The 23,457-nt window shown below is 41.9% G+C and overlaps 1 protein-coding gene and 1 pseudogene across 6 annotated transcripts in view; both read right to left on the bottom strand.

The window, feature by feature from the left end:
* The window catches only part of CNTNAP5 (contactin associated protein family member 5), a 505,995-nt gene that overhangs the window by 381,345 nt on the left and 101,193 nt on the right, over window positions 1-23,457 (bottom strand). For all 5 annotated transcript variants that reach the window (XM_079923775.1, XM_079923772.1, XM_079923774.1 and 2 more), the window contains one exon: window positions 10,547-10,811. In XM_079923775.1, coding sequence (XP_079779901.1) covers window positions 10,547-10,811 — 265 coding nt within the window. The remainder of the gene's footprint in view (window positions 1-10,546; window positions 10,812-23,457) is intronic.
* On the bottom strand, window positions 6,308-7,554 carry LOC307187572 (UBX domain-containing protein 2A-like; annotated as a pseudogene). Its single transcript has one exon. The product of its transcript is annotated as a UBX domain-containing protein 2A-like (transcript).

Below are 23,457 nucleotides of genomic sequence, written 5' to 3' on the forward strand. Positions count from 1 at the left end.
TCATACATCTGTCTTCCCGAAACTCAAACTCTGCGCCTAGCCAGACAGCTTGTTGTGACAGTCATGGCCCTGTGGCTATCATTTGTTTGCCCTCATGAGTGGGATTTTCTCATCAACATTATCTTAGTTAAAACACAGAGGCATTGATGACAGCTTAATCAAAGCAGAGGATGAGGTTCACCAAGTCATCATGTTTACTTGATGTACAGATGGTGGTGAGATACAAATGGATTCTATGAAAAAGGGTGATATTGGGGAAGCTGCTCTGTGAATTGCAGGACTGCAGACTAAAACCATCTGGCCACAGGTATTAATAGGGTGAGCACTTTTATCCTTCATGACACAGCTCTCCCTGCCATCTCCCCACCTCTGGGAGCCCCACTGGCCTTTATCTGATTAGTACTTCCCCTGATTATGGCTCATTCTTGGGTTTGACACATTCTGCATTGTAGAACTGTTGTAACATGAATATGGTTAAAAATCACATTTAACTCTTCTTCCACTGTTGACGTGAGACACTTCAGAAATGTTTTGGAGGTCAATTCTAATAGTTCGTTTATTCAGACACTTGCTTATACATTAGGCAAATATTAGCAAGGGCCTGTTATTAGCAAGGTGTTATACTAGGCCTTGGGCAAATAGTGGTGGCAAGGCAGGCAGTGTTCTTGTTCCCATGAATCCTTACATTCTATGGTGACAGGAACACTGAGCAGCCAGTTATAGAGACATATGATTAATACACATTCTTTTTATAATTTATTTTTTGAAGTATAGTTGATTTACAATGTTGTGATAATTTCTGCTGTACAGCTAAGCAATTCAGTTATACATACATATATAGTGTATATTTTAATATATATATACTTTCTTATATTCTTTTCCATTATGGTTTATCACAGGATATTGTACATAGTTGCCTATGCTATACCGTAGGACCTTGCTGGTTATCCATTCTATATATAATAGTTTGCATCTTCTAATCCCAAACTCCCAGTCCATCCCACCCCCACCCCCCTTTCCCCTTGGCAACCACACGTCTGTGCTCTATGTCTGATAATACATATTCTTATGAGCTAAATTGTGCCCCCCAAAATCCATATTTTAAAATCCTTACCCCCCCACTCAGTACCCGAGTATGTGTCTGTACTTCGAGATAGGACCCTTAAAGAGGTAATGAAGGTAAAATGAAGTCATCTGAGTAGGCCCATAGTCGATATGACTGGTGTCCTCACAAGAGGAGGATAATAGGTGACAGATGGGCAGAGAGAAAAGACCATGTGAGGACACAGAGAGAAGATGACCTCTACAAGCCAAGAGAGAGTCCCTCAGAAGAAGCCAACCCTGCCCACATCTTGAACTAGCCTCAAGAACTGCGAGAAGGTAAATTTCTGTTAGGTCACCTAATCCGTGGTATTTTCTTATCATACTCCTAACAAACTAATGCATACATTTATACACATACTTACAGTCAGTGCTACAAAGGAGAAGAACCAGAAGACTCAATAAAGGGGCAGCTGGCCTGCTTTGGGAAGGTTTCTTGAGAAAATATCAACTGAGATAAATCCTAAAAAAAACAAGTGGGATGGTGTGGACCATAGCTGTAGGAGGATTTATTTAATTTAAACAAAGGCAATGATAAGTAATCATCCAGTAACATCCATGACGGCTGCTGGTCAAAGGCTATGCCATTAGAATTTCATCCTATCTTCAGCTAGAGAAAGAACAAGTCAGTCCCAGCATTCTACTAAGTATAGAAAATTAATAACTGAGTAGAACAGATTGTTTAGTAATTTGTAATGCTGGAATGCCCTGTGTCTAGCTACTGAAAAATTGTAAGGTGGAAAGAACATTGTTGCTTGTATCTAGGGACTCAGTGGAAGGAGCTGAAACGGTCTCTCCAATAAGCCATTTGCCACCACTAAAAACATTTCTGTGGCATCCGGTTGATTTCTGGGTCTTTGCTCATCATGTGTCCCTTGGCCCTGGGATTCTGTTCTGTGCCTGGCAATTGGCTTTCCCCTTCTGTCTTTCCAGCTTTCGTTTTACAGCCCCTGCTGTCAGGTTGAGATCTCTCAGTGTGAAGACTCCCTTCCCCATCTTCTGGGTTCCATTTAGTTGTGCAGAGACTCATTTCTTACTCCTGAAAATTCCACTCTGGGTTTGATGACTCTAGTATATCAAAGCAGTAGATTGTGCAGCTAAATGCTCGGGAGAGAATATTCTCTAATGAAAAGCCATTAGATGGTCTTTCTGCCATTTGATCTTACTGAGGCTTGTTCTGTTTTCTGCAGTGACATAAATATATAAAAATTCTCACCTAGGGACTTCCTTGGTGGTGCAATGGTTGAGAATCCACCTGCCAATGCAGGGAACACAGGTACGATCCCTGGTCCAGGAAGATCCCGTGTGCCGCAGAGCAACAAAGCCTGTGCGCCACAACTACTGAGCCTGCGCTCTAGAGCCCATGAGCCACAACTACTGAGCCTGCATGCTGCAACTACTGAAGTCTGAGTGCCTAGAGCCTGCGCTCCACAAAAAGAGAAGTCACCACAATGAGAAGCCCGCACACCACAACAAAGAGCAGCCCCCTCTCACTGCAACTAGAGAAAGCCCGCACGCAGCAACAAAGACCCAATGCAGCCAAAAATAAATACATTTATATTTTTAAAAAAAAACCCTCTCATCTCTGAGAAAGTCTGTCCCACATTAAAAGAACCTTATCATGACTCTATCTTGTTTTTCTCTCCACATGCAATAGCTCCGGTACTATTGAAGGTCCTGTATACTCTGATAACTCCCTTACCTACCAATCAATACACACTCACAAGAGTATCCTACTGTGATTAAAAGATCGTCGCAAAAACAAAACGAAACACAACTTCTCAGATTTAGCTCCTTGGCACCTAACTCTATACGAATCACAGAGAGTAACATGCAGGGCCTTTCTGGGACAACCAAGCATCTCATTCACAAAAATCACTGTATGAAAGAATCCCAGGTTATCATTCTTCCTCCCTCAGATGCACCACAATGTGGGGAGTTGAGAAACATGACCTCTGGCAGGGGGCTTGGCCCTGCTGAATACACTTAATTTAGGCCACTTACCCCATTTTCAAAAGAAGACTCTGGGGTTAATGATTTCTTTGAAGAAAATAAAGTACATGGTTGACCTCCTGTTTTCCTTCAAGAACTAAGATGAAGGTTTAGAAGGGACTTGAGTAATTCTAGACCAACTCTCTCCTTTAGCTACAAAGGACAATGAGGTCTAACAGAATAAAACTCACATTCTGCATTGATGCAGAGCATAGCTAAGCTGGAGTTCTGGATGCTAAGGCCTGAGTTCAAGGTCTTTGCCCAGATTGGCTTTTCAGTGAGAACTTGATGTTTAGAGAAGCACTACAGCAGACAAAAACAGACTTCAGGGCTTCCCTGGTGGCACAGTGGTTGAGAGTCCGCCTGCCGATCAGGGGACACAGGTTCGTGCCCTGGTCCGGGAAGATCCCACATGCCGCGGAGCGGCTGGGCCCGTGAGCCATGGTCGCTGAGCCTGCGCGTCCGGAGCCTGTGCTCCGCAACGGGAGAGGCCACAACAGTGAGAGGCCCGCGTACCACAAAAAAGAATAAAAATAAAAAATAACATACTTCAAATTTTCAGGACTGAAGGACCCAAACTTCTTTCTTCCTATTCTCATTCCTATTCTCATTCTCATTCTCGTTCTCATCAGCAAAATAAAAATAACATTGAAATGTCAGGCCACTTGCAAAATAATTATAGTGGTGCCAGCTTTTTTTGGTTACTGAATGTTTCACTTGCAATTCAAAACACTCTGCCTCGATTGTCTAAAGAAATGAACCAGGTGGTCTCCTTCACTTTTGCACAAGTTCCTGTTTTCTTAGTCATCCAGATTGGTTTGGACAATGACAATCTACATTCTAAGCACCTTTTTAAGAGTCTTTAAAAATAGCAGCCATTTGCTCCTCAAAAATAGAACATGGTATCAATCGTTCCAGGGGTAGGTATGGCCCTGAGAGAGAAAGTGGTCCCCAAGACACATGGAACCTGGGAGAAGTGGTGAGGAACTAGAGTGTGAAATGCATAAAGGAGGAAATCCAGGTGTTTTTTTGTTTATTTAAGATTTGCACAGTTGGCTGTTCTGATCCCTGAAAGGGGACATGGGAGCAGCAGGGCTCCTGGAAGGTTTCCTCTCTGCTCCCATGCAGCCCCCAGATTTCCACGTGGCATCGGACGCACAGGGGTGACAAGAATATGGGAAAAGCTACGCAAGGCATGGCAAAGTCTCTGGAAGCATCTAGGCTTTCACTTAGTACCCTTCGTACTTACATGATAATCTTACTAATGAATCGTCACTGAGCATTTAAAAGGGCCTGATAAAAAATAATAAAAACAAATAAAAAGGTCTGAGAGGGACTTTCCTGGTGACACCGGGGTTAAGAATCCTCCTGCCAGTGCAGGGGACACAGGTTTGAGCCCTGGTCCGGGAAGATTCCACATGCCGTGGAGCAACTAAGCCCATGTGTCACAACTACTGAGCCTGCACTCTAGAGCTCATGAGCCACAACTACTGAGCCCGCATGCCACAACTACTGAAGCCTGTGTGCCACAACTACTGAAGCCCATGTGCCTAGAGCCCATGATCCACAACAGAAGCCACCGCAATGAGAAGCCTGTGCACCACAATGAAGACTCAAGGCAGCCAAAAGTAAATAAATAAATACATAAATAAACATTAAAAAAAAAAGTCTGAGAAAAGTATGTCACATATATCAATGACTATTAGTGTGTGTGTATGTGTGTATGTTAATATATAGATACGCATAATTTACTTTATAACACTAAATAGGCAATGTCAGCTGAAGTGGAGTAAAAGTCTACAAAGACAATGGATTCACAATCCCTTGTCAGCCCCAATTAACCCCCAAATCTGTCTATTGATGGGACCACCAAGTGAAATGTTTTGGGAAAACCCAACTTTAGATACTACATAGGCTACTTTTGTTAACAGCGTACTGTACGTTTCATCTTTCATCTAAAGCAGAGTTTCTCTGCATTTGAATTCTTTATAAACACCTGACCATATCACGAATAAATATGGGGGGCAGCAAGATACGCTGTGGTGACCATGGACTTGGGGATGCAAAGGAAAGGCCTGAGTTTGAACACCTGCTTGGTCACTTGAACTTAATTGCTGACTCTCAATTTCCCCTTGTGCCTGTTGGTAAAATAAGAACCACTTAATATGTTTCATGAGCTCTTTTTTTTTTTTTTCTGTAGTATTGTATGACAAGGTCCTTGCATAATGCCTGACCTGCATGAGATCCACAGTAATTGTTGGTTCTACTGTCATATCACTTAGAGTGAAAGGATGCCCTTGACTTTTGCCTCATATTCACATATACAAGGCTTTCAAGAAAGGAGATGACAAAAATAGAAAATAAAGAAAAATACAAGGGAGGGATTATACCGTTGCCCTTCAACTCCCTAAAACTTCATCCCTTAGAACAACTAAATTCAGATGCCTTCTATTTTGAGGACGATTTCATTTGGACTTCTCTTCCTGATACCCAATGCAAACGGCACAAAATAACCACACCCCAAAAAACCTATGTACACTTTATGAAGCTTTGGTAACCGAAGTGAATGTGCCAGGCATCCATGTGCTGACCTTCTCATAGGGGTCACCTTCTCTTTTAGACCCAAGACGTTAGAAATACATGAACTATTCTCAAGTAAATCTTTAAATAGCTGGATTCCCTGTTCAATTAATAATGTGCTATTTTCTATTTTCCATGAGGTACCATGTGTCAAGGGTAGCCCCAGTGGCCCTCAAAATTATTAGAACAATGTTTATTATTTTTCTGATTTCTCATGTGAGATTTTTCTCTTATAAAGCCAGTACAATCTCAAGTACTTGGAAAACAAGGTTCTTCAGAAATGTATGGGAGGAGAAAACTTTTTTGTTAGTCTGATTTTTTTGTTTGTTTACCTTTTTCCCCCAGGTAGAACAATGCCAGTAGACACAAAGCCTTGATCCATTTCAAAGAAAAATAAAAGAAATTCCAAAATTTCTGAATTTTCCAAATTTCGGGAAATTCTTGGAGAAAGAAGCAAGCAAGAGTTTTCTGAGACAGACATCAGAATGTTTTTAAATCTTTCTTTTACTTGTTTGATTTTTTTTGAGAGACAGGTCTAATATAACATGATTTTTTTCTCCCTCTTTACTGGATATTGGGGCAGCTTTAACCAGCCTCTCTCTCAGTCATCAACACATTTTAATGGACTGACACATGCTTAATAATACAGGTAATGCTTTAGAGCAAAGTGTCACTGGGGCCTGTACTATATTAAAACTGCACTTTTGACCTGAGCTCTACAAGTCTCTGTACTCAACCATCTCGCCGGTTGGAGAGAAACAGATCAATGCCAGCTCACGATTTTTCTTCTTCAAATAAGGAGGATCGAGGTTTAACTTTTATAACTCTGCACATGAAAAATGTTATGTTTCTAAGCGATTAACTCACCTCCATGACTAGAAATCTTAGAAATTTCACAAAAGCCCCACGACTGCACAAACTCACTCAGCTTTTATGACTCTAAGGAGTGAGGCCTGTTTTTGCCTGAGGTCTTGAGTCAGTGTGGAAGAAAAAGAAATTTGCTAAATAGCTTCTCAACACTGTGCTAAAGGGTTTAGATCATATTTAATCATCGTCACAGTCTTGTGATGTAAGCATTTTTTTGAATCTCATTTTGTAGGTAGATGCTAAGATGGACCCCAGTGATCCATGAGTACTAATATCTAGTGTGAGTGTTTCATCTAGCAATTTGAGGAAAGGAAGAGCTCTTGCCGGGGAAAAGGGAGGACTTCTTTGAGATCCTTGGTGTTTTTCGAAGAAGTCTTTGATGTGGCTTATCCTATGAGAAATGTTAAATTTCTGGACACTCCTTTTCCTATTGGCTAACCAGATCTGTATATTAGTGATGGGTTCCAGACTGTTTAGTGAGACAGTAGACAACTTATTTTTATTCTCAACTTCAATACACTTTGCTTTAGAAACAATTTTTGGTGTAGCACTTCACAGTTTGTGACCCTGTCCTGAGAAGGGCTAGAACACAGGCTTTGTTGACATACATACTTCATTTTTCTTATCTTCAACTTTAACATCAACCTCCTCATTATCAAAAATCCTGTAATTCCAAAGATAATTCCCCTTTTTTGATGGAGTTCAGAAACTGCTGAGCTGCACCATCAAAATAACTTCTGAAATCATCACTGACTGTGAATCCATTTTTCCATAATTTTGTACTTACACCTACCAGTTTCTTTTGTTCAGTGGCAGACAAACATTTGACACCAACCTTCTGAGTTTCCTCAAAAAGGCTGTCAACAAAATAGTCCCAATTTGTTTGCTGATTATCACTAAGAGGTTGGTGGTCAGATCCTGTTTCACAAACCCGTTCTTCCTTTGTACTTTCAAGATTATCTGCTTCTTTCATTCTCTTTTGTCTTCCTCCTGGTGTGGCCACTGGGCTGGAGCCCCTCAGACAGGGAGCACTGCCTCCCCCAGACCCTCTCAAGCTCGGTGGCCATGCTGCTGGGACCCTGCTCATCTCCCTTGGTTACTGCTGCCAGCACCGAGCATGTGCTGAGGCTGGCTCTGACTCCTAGTATCTGAATCCTTGTATAATCCCTTTGACTTGAGCAAGGGCTAGACTTATTCACTTTTTTCTAATGAATAGAATATGATGAAAAGGATGGGATGAGATATACAAAGACTGTGGCTTTTGTCCTGGGGGTTCTTTCCCACTCTCTCCAGGGTCACTCACTCTGGGGTAAGAATGCTGCCCTAACAATGAGGCAGCCTTCTGGAGCGGGCGTGGGGATAAGTTTGGATCTTCTGAGGTCTGCCCACAGCCACATGAGTTAGCCTGGAAGCAGAGTTAGAACCGGTTGAACCTTGAGATGACTGTCGCCCCTGCCAACAACTTGACTGCAGCCAGAATTGCCCAAAGGGCTCCTGGATTCCTGACTCTTAGAAAATCAGACATAACATGTGCGGTTTTCAACTAAAACATGTTGGCATAATTTGTTATGCAGCTGTAGATAACAAATGCACTCTCACTTACATGGGAGACAAAGTTCATCTAGGGCCCCAGACTAACTAGTAAGGGGAAAAGGTGCTTTTGGAACCTGCCTCTCTGACTTACAGATCCAGGCCCTTCTGTTATTTCCAGAGGTTTGAAACTGTATACAAGACCCTGTGTCCCTTCCTTTGAAGTAATAGGCTTTTGCTTTAGTCTCCCACGCCTACACTGAGTCTCAAAAGGCTGCTCAAGAGTTAATGATTAGGAAAAAAAAGTAGTTAATGATTAGGAATGTGAAGATGTAAAAATAAAGAATAGCTGTTGGGCTGGGAAACTGGTAACAATTTAGACTATAAATCAGCCACATGGCAGAATCACCAAATTCCCAGTTCCCTGAAAGATAAAGATAAAGGTCTGACACATATTCCAAAGGTTTGTTTTTTTTTTTTTTTTACAGGAAGCTGACCACCCCCCAGATGAAAATTGCTGACCACAACAACATAGACCCTAGACTGGTTGAAACCAGAAGATTGATGATGCTGGAAACTTCACCTTGATGCCAACCAATCTGAGAACTGTGCACAAGCTGATCATACACCCTGCAGCTCCCTCCCTCACACTGCCTTTAAAACCGCTTACCTGAAAGCTATTGGGGAGTTCAGGTCTTTTGAGCATGAGCTGCCCCTTCTCTTTGCTTGGTGCCCTGCAATAAAATCTATACTTTCCTTCACCACAATTCGGTGTCAGTAGATTGGCTTTACTGTACATGGGTGAGCGGACCCAAGTTTGGTTCAGTAACAGGTTCAATGGGTTTTTTGTTCACCCATTGACATCAGAGGCTTTCCCATAGCCTGACCTGATCTTGACTATTAAGTCACATCCTTTACTTAACTCAATTTCCTCTAATTTAATTGCATAACAAAACTCAGAGTCCAGTGGGGGAAGAAAGACATTTAAATTAAATAAATGATTCAGTGTCCTATAATCCAGGATGGATATTGGTCCAGGATGCACAGAGGAGGCAGTTTGATTCAGGCTGTAGAGCCAGGAAGGCTTCTCAGGATTTGTTGACCTAGCAGCCTGCCTTAGCCCCCAATCCAATGCCTGCAGGTGGTCTGACCTCGGTAAGTACTTGTCACTAAGTGAACACATTGCTTCCAGAAGGACAGGGGACGTCAGTAAGATAACAAGTAGAGAAGGAGGGAGAAAATTCCATGGCTCCATGTTGAAGGAATGGCAGATAGAAGAGTCGGGATGTTATTCATACATCTATTCCATGTTGCTATACATTAGGACCTATACTCTATTGCTATAAAAGAAAGTACTTTCCAATCTTCAGCTTTTTGAGAACAATTTTAAAAACTTTTATGAAAAGGTGCTCAACATTGCTAATTATTAGAGAAATGAAAATCAAAACTACCATAAGGTGTCACCTCACACTGGTCAGAATGGTCATGATCAAAAAGTCTACAAATAATAAATGCTGGGGAGGGTGTGGAGAAAAGGGGACCCTCTTGCACTGTTGTGGGAATGTAAATTGGTGCAGCTGCTATGGAGAACAGTATGCAGGTTCCTTAAAAAACTAAAAATAGAGTTACTGTATGATCTAGCAGTCCCACTACTGGGCATATATCCACAGAAAACTGTAATTCGAAAAGATAAATGCACCCCAATGTTCATTGCAGCACTGTTTACAATAGCCAAGACATGGAAGCCACCTAAATGCCCACTGACAGATGAATGGATAAAGAAGATGTGGTGTATATATATATATATATATATATATATATATATATATATAGTGGAATATTACTCAACCATAAAAAAGAATGAAACATTGCCATTTGCAGCAACATGATTAGACCTAGAGTTTATCATATTAAGTGAAGTAAGTCAGACAGAGGAAGAAAAATATCATATGATATCACTTATATATTGAACTAAAAACAATGATACAAATGAACTTATTTACAAAACAGAAACAGACTCACAGACTTGGAAAACAACCTTATGGTTACCAAAGGGGAAAGATGAGGGGAGGAATAAATTAGAAGGTTGGGATTAACAGATACACACGGCTATATATAAAATAGATAAACAACAAGGACCTACTGTATAGCACAGAGAAGTATATGCAATACTCTCTAATCACCTAGATGGGAAAAGAATCTGAAAAAGAATAGATACATGTCTATGTATAACTGAATCACTTTGCTGTACACCTGAAACTAACACGACCTTGTAAATCAACTATACTCCAATACAAAATTTATAAAAGAAGAAAAAAAGAAAACAAATGTTGGCTCTTCAGACTTAGAGTAAATTTGTGAAGACTGGTCATCTCACACCCCTGGGAGCTGGAGCCTGTATGTTTTGGTCAGATTCTCAAACACGTATCGACTTGGCTGAACAAGAAACGACATAGAAGTTGTCAGTGGACAGTACCTGTGAGGATTTCAGCTGCACGTTCGGTCATTTTCTGAATCACGAGTCTCAGGGTTCCATCCTCCAGGCTCAGCAGCAGGGTCCCTGAGCCCTCAGAGAGCATCGTGGACAGAAGCAGACCATCCTTGTTCCACGTTCGAAACTGGAAACTCACCGAGAGCCCATCGATTTGGGGGGTGCCGGGCAGCAGCAAATAACTGCTGCTCGAGTTGACAAATGTGATGGGAACAATTTGTGGTTCGGAGCAGGAAAATGTGACATTGCCCTGGAAAACAATAAAAATCAAATATATAAAAGCCATTTTTTATTCTGCAATCTGACAGCTGATATAAACAACCACCTGGAGCTGACCTTAATTTCAGGATCATTTTACATACAGCAGCAAGATCTTAAAGGGAAAAATATGTCAGCTTTGTTCAGACACACCCACAAGATTGTTTTCCATTCTTTTTTCTACATCATGGTGCTATCTGCAAAGAGGGTCATCCAAGACCCAGGGTGGGTGGGGGCATGGGAAGCATCAGAAGTTTCTAGGGATCCAGAGATAAAACTAATTACATTCATTCATTGAATAATGCTGTACTGCAAGTCAACTAAGTGCCAAGCACTGGGATACCTTTCAAAGAGATACGTATGAGAAAACTTTGTTACAATATGGAATGTCCCCAGGGCAGCCAGGTAGAAGAAATAGCTAAAGAAGCAAAGGTTTCACAAGGGAGGCGATGCTTTCCTGGAAGGAAGTGGGGAAAGACAAGAGTGAGTGCCCGGTCAGCCTTCTCAGCAGATGGCATGGTGTTTGCAAAGGCTTGGAAAAATTAGCAAAATGGCCTCCCTGGGGAATGAGTCATTTCTGAACTTGCAGTGGGACAGAGAGGACCATGGACCATAAAGCAGGTGAGTTTATGCTTGCCAAAGTTATCATTCAAAGTTAGAAGCAGTAAAGTGACATTGGCCAGATTTTTAATGTATTAAGAGTATTTTTAGTAACATGGGAAGTCGAGGGGGGGATGCATGAGAGGACCAGAAGTGGGGAGTATTAAGTGTGTGTAGACTAGAAGCAGGAAGAAGTGGAAGAAGATTATCCTTTGCATAAGTGAGGGAAAATGGGTCCGAGTTTACTTGAGGAAGTTACAGGAAAATAGACAAATGTATATATGTGCCCAGCTGAGCCATGTGCTGGAGTCACTTTTACTAGATGAATAGGAGAAAGCCTGGAATACCATCTAGATTATGAATAGGTGTTACAATATGAAAGCCATTTGTAATTTTTATAGCCAACCTCTATAACAATGCAGTGAGCTTATTCAGGTAAGTGTAATGCCGTATTTTCCTCTAAATAGTCATAGACACATCTTTTTTTAACTTATTTTATTGAATTATAATTGATTTACAATGTTGTGTTAATTTCCACTGTACAGCAAAGTGACTCAGTTTTATATATATATATATATATATATATATATATATATATATATTCATTCTTTTTCATGTTCCTTTCCATTATGTTTTACTACAGGATAGTGAATATAGTTCCCTGTGCTATACAGTAGGTCCTTGTTGTTCATGCAGTCTATATGTACTAGTTTGCATCTGCTAATCCCAAACTACCAATTCACCCCTCTCCACTCCCCTTCCCCCTTGGCAAACACAGTCTGTTCTATTCATAGACACACCATGTTCCCTGTAAATCTCTCAATCCCAATGAAAGAGGCTAAGCTCCACCTATTTCCATAGCCAGTGCCACTTCTGCAAAAAAAAAAAGAAAAAAAGACAGGGATTTCTGAAAGAGGAATGCCCTGGCTTGCCTGGCTGCCTGAATTCAACTTTGCAGTAAAGTGGCCAGGTAGTGGGGTTAGATACCTAGGACAGCTCCTAGTCCTAGAACAGATTAATCCTTCAGGTTGTACAGCCTCATAATCCTGAAAAAAACATCCTTAGGTCCCGAATATATTTGTTAGTGACAGTCCTGCATTTCTGAAAACAAATAGCAGTTTCCAAACAAACTTCTCCCAATAGCACATTTCTAATGATGCACTCATCAAGCACACCGCTATGAGCATATTCTTGCATTGATCATTTTTTGTAGTTGTTTAGATGTGTTCTTCTCTTTAGGCTAGATCCCCAGAAGTTAATTAATGTGTCAAAGGGTAAGGCCCTTGATATCCATCAAGAAATTGCCCACAGTTTATACTGCATTTGGCATTAGGCTAAGTGCTAACGTGCATATCTCATGTATTCTACACAATGACACTGCGTTCATTTAAAAAATGCACAGATTGGGTTTGGAGAAGCTAGGTGATTCGACAAAAGCCAGAGTCCTCCTTAGCAGTGACAATGGGGGACAAACCTATGTTTGTCTGACATGGAGGTTTTTGGCAGCCATCTCTGAGAACTTCCTCCTCTGAACTGGGTACCACTGTTAAAAAAAAAACGTCTACCAGCTTGCTTTTGATATCCCATTGCTGTTTTAATCTGCTTTTTTAAATTGATATCTAGTCTCATACTGTTGTGGTTGGAAAAGAAGATTGATATGATTTCAATTTTCTTAAATTTACTGAGGCTTGATTTGTGACACAAGATGTGATCTATCCTGGAGAATGTTCTGTGTGCACTCGAGAAGAAAGTGTATTCTATTGTTTTTGGATGGAATGTCTTATAAATATCAATTAAGTCCATCTGGTCTAATGTGTCATTTAAAGCTTATGTTTCCTTATTTATATTCTGTTTGGATGATCTGTCCATTGGTGTAAGTGGGATGTTAAATTCACCTACTATTATTGTGTTACTTTTGATTTCCCCTTTTGTGGCTGTTAGCATTTGCCTTATATATTGAGGTGCCCCTATGTTGGGTGCATAGATATTTACAATTGTTACATCTTCTTCTTGGATTATCCCTTGATCATTATAGAGTGTCTTTCCTTGTATCTTGTAATAGTCTTTATTTTAAAGGCTATTTTTTCTGATATGAGTATTGCTACTCCAGCTTTCTTTTGATTTCCATTTGCAAAGAATATCTTTTTCCATCCTCTCACTTTCAGTCTGTATGTGTCCTTAGGTCTGAAGTGGGTCTCTTGTAGACAGCATATATATGGGTATTCTTTTTGTACCCATTTAGCCAGTCTGTGTCTTTTGGTTGGGGCATTTAATCCATTTACATTTAAGGTAATTATCTATATGTATGTTCCTATTACAATTTTCTTGATTGTTTTGGGTTTGTTTTTGTAAGTCTTTTCCTTCACTTGTGTTTCCTGCCTAGAGAAGTTCCCTTAGCATTTGCTGTAAAGCTGGTTTGATGGTGCTGAATTCTATTAACTTTTGCTTGTCTGTAAAGCTTTTGATTTCTCTGTTGAATCTCAATGAGATCCTTACTGGGTAGAGTAATCTTGGTTGTAGGTTTTTCTGTTTCATCACTTTAAATATGTCCTGCCCCTCTATTCTGACTTGCAGAGTTTCTGCTGAAAGATCAGCTGTTAACCTTATGGGGATTCCCTTGTATGTTGTTTGTTGCTTTTCCCTTGCTGCTTTTAATATTTTTTCTTTGTGTTTAATTTTTGTTAGTTTGATTAATACGTGCTTTGGCATGTTTCTTCTTGGATTTATCCTGTATGGGACTCTCTGCACTTCCTGGACTTGATTGACTATTTCTTGTCTCATGTTGCATAAGTTTTCAACTATAATCCCTTCAAATATTTTCTCAGACCCTTTCTTTTTTTCTTCTTCTTCTGGAAGCCTATGATTCAAATGTTGGTGTGCTTAATGTTGTCCCAGGGGTCTCTGAGACTGTCCTACATTCTTTTCACTCTTTTTTCTTTATCCTGCTATGCATCAGTTATTTCCACCATTCTATCTTCCAGCTCACTTACTGTTCTTCTGCCTCACTTATTCTGCTATTGATTCCTTCTAGAGTATTTTTAATTTCAGTTATTGTGTTGTTCATCACTGTTCGTTTGCTCTTTAGTTCTTCTAGGTCCTTGTGAAATATTTCTTGCATTTTCTCTATTCTATTTCCAAGATTTTGGATAATCTTTACTATCACCACTCTGAATTTTTAGGTAGTTTGCCTGTTTCCTCTTCATTTGTTTGGTCTTGTGGGTTTTTATCTTGCTCCTTTGCCTGTAGGATATTTTTCTGTCTTCTCATTTTGTCTAATTTACAGTATTTGAGGCCTCCTTTCCCTAGGCTGCAGGGTCATAGTTCCTCTTGCTTCTGTTCTCTGCCCCTGGTGGTGGGGTTGGTCCAGTGTCTTGTGTAGGCTTCCTGATGGGAGGGAATGGTATCTGCATTCTGGTGGGTGGAGCTGAGTCTTTTCCCTCTGAAGAGCAGGGCCTTGTCAAGTGCTGTGTTTTGGGGTATCTGTGAGCTTAGTATGACTTTAGGTAGTCTGTGTGCTGATGGGTGGGTTTGTGTTCCTGTCTTGTTTCTTGTTTGGTGTGAGGGGTCCAACACTGGGAGCTGCTGGCAGTTGGGTGGAGCTGGGTCTTGGATTCAGATAGAGGCCTCTGTGAGGGTTCTCGGTGATTAACCTTCCTTGGGGCTGGGAATTCTCTAGTGGCCCAGCATTCCGGACTTGGTGCTCCCACTCCAGAGCCTCAGGCCCGACTTCTGGTCGAGGGGCCAAGACTCTGCAAGTCACTCATCTCAGTTATGCAAGGATCTTTATAGTCCTTTCCAGTGTCCAAGGTCTTCTGCTAGTTTCTGGCTGGTGTTCTGCGAGAATTGTCGCATCTGTAGATGTATTCCTGATGCATCCATGGAGAGAGATGAACTCCACGTCTACCTACTCTTCTGCCATCCTGAATCTCCCTGGATGGTGCAGGTGTACTCACTGTCATCCAGCAGGTGCATGGTGCAGCTGTACTCGTGCTCCAGGCTCCTGCTGCTGCCACTCATCAACCTGCTCAGCAATTTCCCACCCGCCCCCTGCCCCCGGGAGAGAATCGGCAGTGCTGTAGACCCCGGACCAGGCACCACTCAGCCAGGCAGCTCCGCACAAGCACCTGCACCTGCACCATCACCCCAGTGAGGATGTCGCCACTGCATCCTGCTGGTCTTCTCCTCCTCCTTCTCCGCCACGACCTGCCCCCAGCCCAGAGCAAGCACCTGGCTCTCTCTCCTCCATGCCCCACTGCCCCTTAATCTGCATTTTTGGATTTCTGGTTGATATCCTTTCAAGATGAAATATCCCCACTTATGGCAGATTAACTGAGGCAAGGCTGTCTTTTAAACAAAATAAAATCACAAATGCTCCCATAGGGAACTTGGGAGTAGCAGTAACTCTTCTTGCCCTTTACTTTTCCTGAGGTCAGTGTCACCTCCTCTGGTAACAATTTGCCACAGCAAAGCTGTACCCAAAGTTTGAGGCTGTGTAGAAGGGGGAAAGGTGACAAGGCTGAAGGTAGAAGCCCAGGACTTTGTAAAACACCCCTTCCTGCTTGATTTAAAATCCAGTGTATCAGACTCACAGACACAGAGAACAGACTTGTGGGTGCCAAGGGGGAGGGGGTGCAGGGGAGGGATGGATTGGGAGTTTGGGGTTAGCAGATGCAAACTAGAATGGATAAGCAACAAAGTCCTACTGTAGAGCACAGGGAACTATATTCAATATCCTGTAAAAAACCATATGAAAAGAATATGAAAAATAATATATATATATGTATAACTGAATCACTTTGCTGTATACCAGAAACTAACACAACATGGTAAATCAGCTATTTTTCAATTTAAAAAACCCTTTAAAAAGTCCAATATTTAGCTCGACTCAAGCCATTTTGTGAGTGTTCTCTGGATAGACAATCATGGAGGATGGTCCTCAGGAAAGTGGGGGTCTAGAGGAACTGAGATTGTCCCCTGCATTCCACTGAAAGTCTAATGGGCCCCAGTACCTTTGAAATAGGCCAGGGAACCCAGAAGCCCTTGAGAGGCACTCAGGGGACACTCCAGGTCCCCAGCAAGATCCTGGTGGCAAGAACTTCAAATAAATGCTTCAGGGATCCTCACTGGTTAAGGTAAGGCCAGGTGTGGGGATCAATGCTTTGTTCAACAGGGAGCAGGAGAACTTGGAAATGCATTGTCTTTGGACGGTGTCTCCACATCACTGCAGGCCGTGTTCTCCACTCCGTCTCCCACATTTCCCTCATGCTGTCCTCCGTTGCCCTTGTGTCCATGCAGCTGCCTGAGCTGTCCAAAACTTCTCTGTTTTTAGAGCACTTCCCTGCTCTGTTCTCCAATGGTAGGTCCAAGGGCAAGTACGAGAGAGAGATGGGAGTAGATGGGAAATGCCGTTTACACCCAATCTGACCCAACTCTCCTGACAAATGTGAGTGTTCCGGGCTGAGTTGTTTGTCACACTGCTGTGCAGCACCCCCTGCCCCATTCCACATCCATCTCAGCTGTGCTGGTTGCTGGCAGAAATGCCAAAGTGTCAAGAGGCACTGATACTCAGCCCCATTCACCACAATGGAGAGAAAGAAGAAATTAGCTAAATGAAAAAGTAGTACTTTTGAAATCAACACGGACTATTGAATCATTTTCAATAATGCCATTTGTGACTCCAGAATCCTTCTCAAGACAGCACATGAGGGAGTCCCCAGCAATGACTTAGAAAGAGCATGCAAGAAGACAATATTACTCAAGCCTTAAAATGAATGAAATAATGCCATTTGCAGCAACATGGATGGACCTAGAGATTATCACACTAAGTGAAGTAAGTCAGAGAAAGACAAATACCATATGATACCATTTATTTGTGGAATCTAAAATAAAAGATACAAATGAACTTATTTACAAAACAGAAGTAAACCCACAGACATAGAACACAAACTTACAGTTATCAAAGAGGAAAGGGTGGGAGAAGGATAAATTAGGAGTTTGGGATTAACATATACACACTACTATATATAAAATAGATAATCAATAAGGATTTACTGTATAACACAGGGAACTATACTCAGTATCTTGTAATAACGTATAAGGGAAAAGAATCTGAAATATATATATATGTATGTGTATGCGTGTGTCTGTACACCTGAAACTAGCACAACATTGTAAGTCAACTATACTTCAATTTTAAAGATGACAAAATTGTTAAAACAAGAGAGAGAAGACAATGTACTTGAGAAAGGTGTCAAAACAGAGAGCAGCAAAAAGTCAACAGACTGTATTCTACCCTATATACCAGCTTAATCCATTAATTCAACTTTCATCCCATCCCCGTGAAGAAGGACACTCCATGCCTCAGACTCTCCACTCTACTGTAGATTTAATTCAGTAGGGATTTCAACATGCATTCAAGATTTCTCCAACATTGTAAAACAATGCGCTAAGCACAGGGCTTTATAAGTTATACACGTAAATGGGATTCTGTTCCTTTTCAGTCTATAGTCATTAAATGTACATTTTTGACTGTAACTGATGCAAAGTATCCCATGACACAGGGATGCACCATGGTGGTCAAATCTTCAAGGTAAATCAGCCAGCCCTGATCCTATAGATGAGACTGCAAGAAAGTCAGTATCGCTGCCATGGTCTCTCTTTCCCTGAATATATTACAAGATCTACAGGGTCTTTCACTGTCCCAAAAGGAAGTCACTCTACACTTAACAGTCTAAATCCTTGGTGTCTGATGTGCCTCACCTGACAACACCACCAGGCCCCGGTTGGATGGTGACCCTCCATGGGACAATGGCTCCACTGAGCCACAGGTCACTGGTACCTATAAGTGGGGGCCTCTCTTTGTCCCCCAAATGGCAGTTCTTAGTGCCCAATGCTTTCATGCTCATACATGCTCATTCTTTTCCAAAAGATAAGGTATACAGAAGTAATGGGCCCATCTGTCCCTCGGGGTCCCCCAAACCATGTCCACTTTCCTTCTCTGGGGTCCACCATGGCCTTTCCTTTGCAACCCTCAAAACACAGAAGTTCCCGTCCCACCTCTTTTCTCAGACAAAAGACTTTGATTTCTATGGATGGAGCACAGAACGCTGAAACTCTAAGATCTGTTCGTAGACCATCTTAGAGAGACTGTCCATTTCTATGGAAAAACACTTTGTTTTGTACCATTAACAACAAGAGCTGTACTGTCCCCTATCTGATTCATGAAGCCTGATGGACTCCTAAGAATGGTCAGGACCTTAAAACACAAGAAGTCAGCGGGAGGAGGCAAGCCTTTTTCATTGATTCATCCTCCCCAAGCAGGCCCTCCCTTTGGAGGGCAGAGAAAAACCTCCACACTATTAATTGCTATGAAGAAACAGTACATGAGATCTCACACAAAGGAAGCCTCTTCTAATCTGGAGGGTTACAAAAGGCTTCCTTAGGGAAGTGACATTGGAATTGAGATTTTACAGGAGAGAAGGTGTAACTAATTGGAAAGTGAGCAGAAGTTTTATCCGAGGAGAGAGGGAACGCAGTTTCTAAGGTCAGAGACAGGAAGGTGGGCGGTATATACAAGGACCTGCCAGAAGGTCAGCTGACGGCAGTTCAGAAGCCAGCACAACAGCAGGCAAGATCCAGTGGGAAGGGCAGGAAGGGATGCAATCATTAAGACTTTAGACCATGTCGAGGTACTAGAACTTGATCCTATGGACAAAACAGAATGGAAAGGGGTGAAGAGAGAACTGATGTATAGATTAGGCAGTAGGATCATATTGTGCTTGAGATGCATCCCTCAGGGGGCTGTAGGTATGGAATAGAGTATGCTCTGTGTGCAAGAAAGGATGCTCAAGGGCCATACTTCGGGCACTTAAGGGTTTGTGGAGGGCTCTGTCTAGAATGGTGAGGGAGAACAGCAAACAGATAGTCTGCAGGTAAAATTGATAGTAGGTGCTGTGCAGGGTTGAGGGGCTTCCACTCTCCTCTGCTTGCCTAGCGACCTCAAATAGCACAGACCAGGGATGGCCCTGCACTGTGGGTTGACCATCACCTGCCTTGATTGGTGGCCCCTCCCACTGCTGTATGAAGACACTGACAGCAAATTCAAGTTCTTAAGCTCATTCATCCAATCCATGTGTGTGGTTACTATGGCAACCAGTCCCCTCAATATACTTCCTGCCTTTCTCCCTCCACCGGGAGTGACCTCTTCGGGCCTCTGCACCCACCCTCACACCCCCTCCCTCCTTCCTCCTGGCCCATTCCTGGGGCCTTTTCAGACCCTCCCCAACCCCGAGGTGGCTGCCTTCTTCACCAGGTCCCAATGGTTTGTGTCCCTAGACCATTTATTCACATATCCATACAAGTGTTACCATACACTTATCATTATCGCTTAGACTGCCTCGTAATAGTTAGCTACTCTTTACTACTTGCATAGGCTTTTCATAAAAATTCATCTGTAGTTGGGTAGAGAGCATCTGGCTTTGAATTCTGAGAGGAAAGTGAAATTGTTCAATTTAGGCAGAATCGGATTCTTATCATGAATATTTACCAGGAAAACCATATGGTCTCTCTGATTCCTTAATTTTTGCTACTATAGCTGCGAGAATAATGGTAGAGTGTTGATTTAGGATCAAATGAGAACATGGGCATTGTGTCTAGCACTGTTCTTGCCTCGTTTTTCTTTTTCCTGATCTGCCACTTTTTCGGGTGACCTGAGGCCAGTGACCTCAAGAATCTTAGTTTCCTCTTTTGTAACCCGAGGCTGGTGGACTGGGTAGTTCACAGATTCCCACAAGGGCCCTCATTCTTTGGGCATCTGAGACTGAAAACCCATATTCTTATCATCTATCTTCTCTTAGGAGGGGGGATAGGCATCAACAGAGTCATTTCCAATGTTGGAGTGAGAAGTGTAACCAAGTACTTGCTTTTTAAGATGTTTTTAAAATAATGCTTCAAAGCATAAGAAAGGAAACCTAAGACTTTTCCCTACCAATTCCTTTCTAACTTCAGGGAATACAGCAAGAGTCTCCATAGATAATTATATATATATATATATATATATATATATATATATAATTATATATATATATATATAAATATATATATATATTTAAAGCAAGTAAGCAGAAGATGATACTGGTCCATATTTTTAAAAGGGAAGTCCAATTTAAAAAATAAAAAACATGTTTACCAGGGTATAACAGCTACCTGATTGATTATTCCTCCTCCTGCCCACCTCTCAAGAAACAGCATCTTAAAATACAAAGAGAATGCTAGGTTAATGCGGAAATGTATCGGGAATTAAGGTGGTTGAAACCTTCTTGGAGATAATAAAATGGGAGAAATTATATGTAAGCCACGTAGCTGGGTGCTGGTCCAAGGGCAGTGCAAGGAAAATCAGAGGAAAACAATGAGAGAAAACACAGGTTCTCAGCTGCAGCCTCCTTCCAAATGTATCCAGGTCATTCTGCCACCATATCAGAAGTTTGTCAAATGCTGACTGAAATCCAGTAAAAGGCATCCAACTAAAATCTTTCCTCCATGGTGGGGGAACTCATCCAAATGAAGATCTTAGAGTAATAGCATAATTACTGTGGTCTCCTAGTGCCACATGGGTAAGGAGGATCCGACAGAGGGAACTTAGTACTACTTAAGTCTGTGTTATGTGACTACGGAATGGATCAGATAAACTGTCACAGACAGGGCTTATCACATGTACAGAGGGACCAACTTTAGAAGATGCTGTTCTGCTTACAATGGGGGAAACATCATCATGGTCTAAAGGTGGGTATATGGTAGATGGAACAGACAGAAATGTATTACACAGTGATCTAATGATCTCTGTGTTTGTCAAAGATTCCTAAACATGGAATCTATCACCACTTGTTCATTGGACACCTGGTATTTTAGCCAGGTCTCAGATAGTGTAAAGACAAAAATGCCAAAATTGACTAGGCTAAAACAAGGAACTAATAAGACTGAGAAGAAAGACATTTAAAAAATGACTGAATTAGTGCCTATTTCACAGCTTTAGGATTGAACATAATCCTTTGCTTATTTCAGTTGAGGCCATGGATGTACATGGCAAATTTTAGACCTTAACAGCAAAAGCTAACTGTGCCTAAATTTCTACTTGGGCTTTGCTTTTGCCTTATCTCTATGGCAAGAATCCACTCTCTTTCAAAATTGTTACTTACTTGCTGATCTTGTATTGGCTGCATAGACCATAGTTTATAGATAAAGGGGCCAATCACTGATGAATTGCTAATAGGTATTTCTCATTGGTGGGCATTTTCCCGCAGTCAAGCTTTGACCAGAGAAGATGCGTGCCATCTTTGTCTAGTTATTTTGGTTTGGCAAGTGCATTCCTTCTGGACTCACGTCACTACAAAGACACCTACTACTGCCTGGGATAGTGATTCAAGCCAGTTAGGTCTTTTGCAGAAGGCACCAGAAAGTTATCCTCTGCTCTGCTTTAAATTATAATCTGAAAATACAGAAGTTATAGATAAAACGCATGTGAGGAGAAGGCAATGTCATTGGCCTCTAACTCATTTTCAATCAGGTCATTTGCCAACACTTCCTGACTCTCTTCTTCTGGTACTTTATTTCACCCAGCAAACACTGCTCATCAGCTGAGCAGTAAGACCCTGCTCTGGGCTTGAGTGCCCTGGGAAGAGTAGGACAGAGATAAGAGAGGAGCCAAGCCCTGAGGACCTACTGGCCACCAGGATGTGCAATGGAATTGATGCATTTGGGATGCTATGGTCTTGGACTTTGGCAGACAGTCTGATTGGCTCCCTAGGAGGGTGGGGGAAAACTGCTCCAGAGCCCTGTGCCTCCTGGCAGCCTACAGACTCCAGGCACATGCAAGCACAGTTGCAGTTCACTCCCCCAAAAGGGAAGAGCCCATCCCCTCACTGTACCTCTGATGTGGGGTGGGGTGGCAGTGCAGATTGGCATTAGCAGGAGGGGTGGCACAGACCAGAAATTGAGCTGCCAGATCTGAGACCCTGGTCCTCTGACACCCAGGGCACCCAGCTGTCTGTCATCTGAGAACTCTCCATCTGCCCACACAGAAAAAGAGAAAGAAAAATAAAAGGGATTTAAAGAGTGGACATTCTATGAAACAGCGCCATTTGCAATGACATGGGTGGACCTAGAGATTATCACACTAAGTGAAGTAGATCAGAAAGAGAAAGACAAATACCATATGATATCACTTATATGTGGAATCTAAAATAGTACATGAATGAATTTATCTACGAAACAGAAACAGACTCACAGACCTGTGGTTGCCAAGGGGGAGGGAGTTGGAGGAGGGATGGACTGGGAGTTTGGGATTAGCAGATGCAAACTATTATATACATGTATAACTGAGTCACTTTGCTGTAACCAGAAACTAACACAACATTGGAAATCAACTATACTTCAACAAAATAAATTTAAAAAAATATATAAAATAAAATAAAGAGTGGACCATTCTTTGTCTGTTGAAAAAGACCTGAGGTCACAGGTGGAGGTAGGCTAGGAATAGACCTGGACCAAAAGTAGTATGAGTCTGAATTGAGTCTGGGGACTAAGGTAGAAGCTAAAGCAAGGAATACATGGGTGAGCAAGGGAGGTGTAGGGTAAGTGGCCAGTCTGCTCTCACTGGGACTCCTCAAATGTTGTCACAGCCAAGTCCCAGCTCATCCCTTCCTGGGGTCCTGAAAAGAGATGATAAGTCAGGTATGGCTGACCTGCTGTACCAGAAAATCAAATTTTAAGACCTCAAGGGAATACGGCAGACCTAGCTTGAAGTTCTGCTTACCTTGATGGTTTTAGTGTTTCCTAAAGCACTTCCAACTTTTACTGTGCTGAGCTGTTATTTACCAAGCATTTTCATTGTGTGTGTTTGTTTTGTTTTTATTGTTTTTAATCATAATCCAGACATCACAACACGCTGGTGAGTAAAACATAGAGCTAGCAATGCAAGGCTGTGTTTCCATCACAAGGCATCAAGCAAAGCCAATCAAGCATTTATGAGCTGGGGGGAAACG

Source organism: Stenella coeruleoalba, assembly GCF_951394435.1.
Source record: "Stenella coeruleoalba genome assembly, chromosome: 6".
Classification (NCBI taxonomy): domain Eukaryota; kingdom Metazoa; phylum Chordata; class Mammalia; order Artiodactyla; family Delphinidae; genus Stenella; species Stenella coeruleoalba.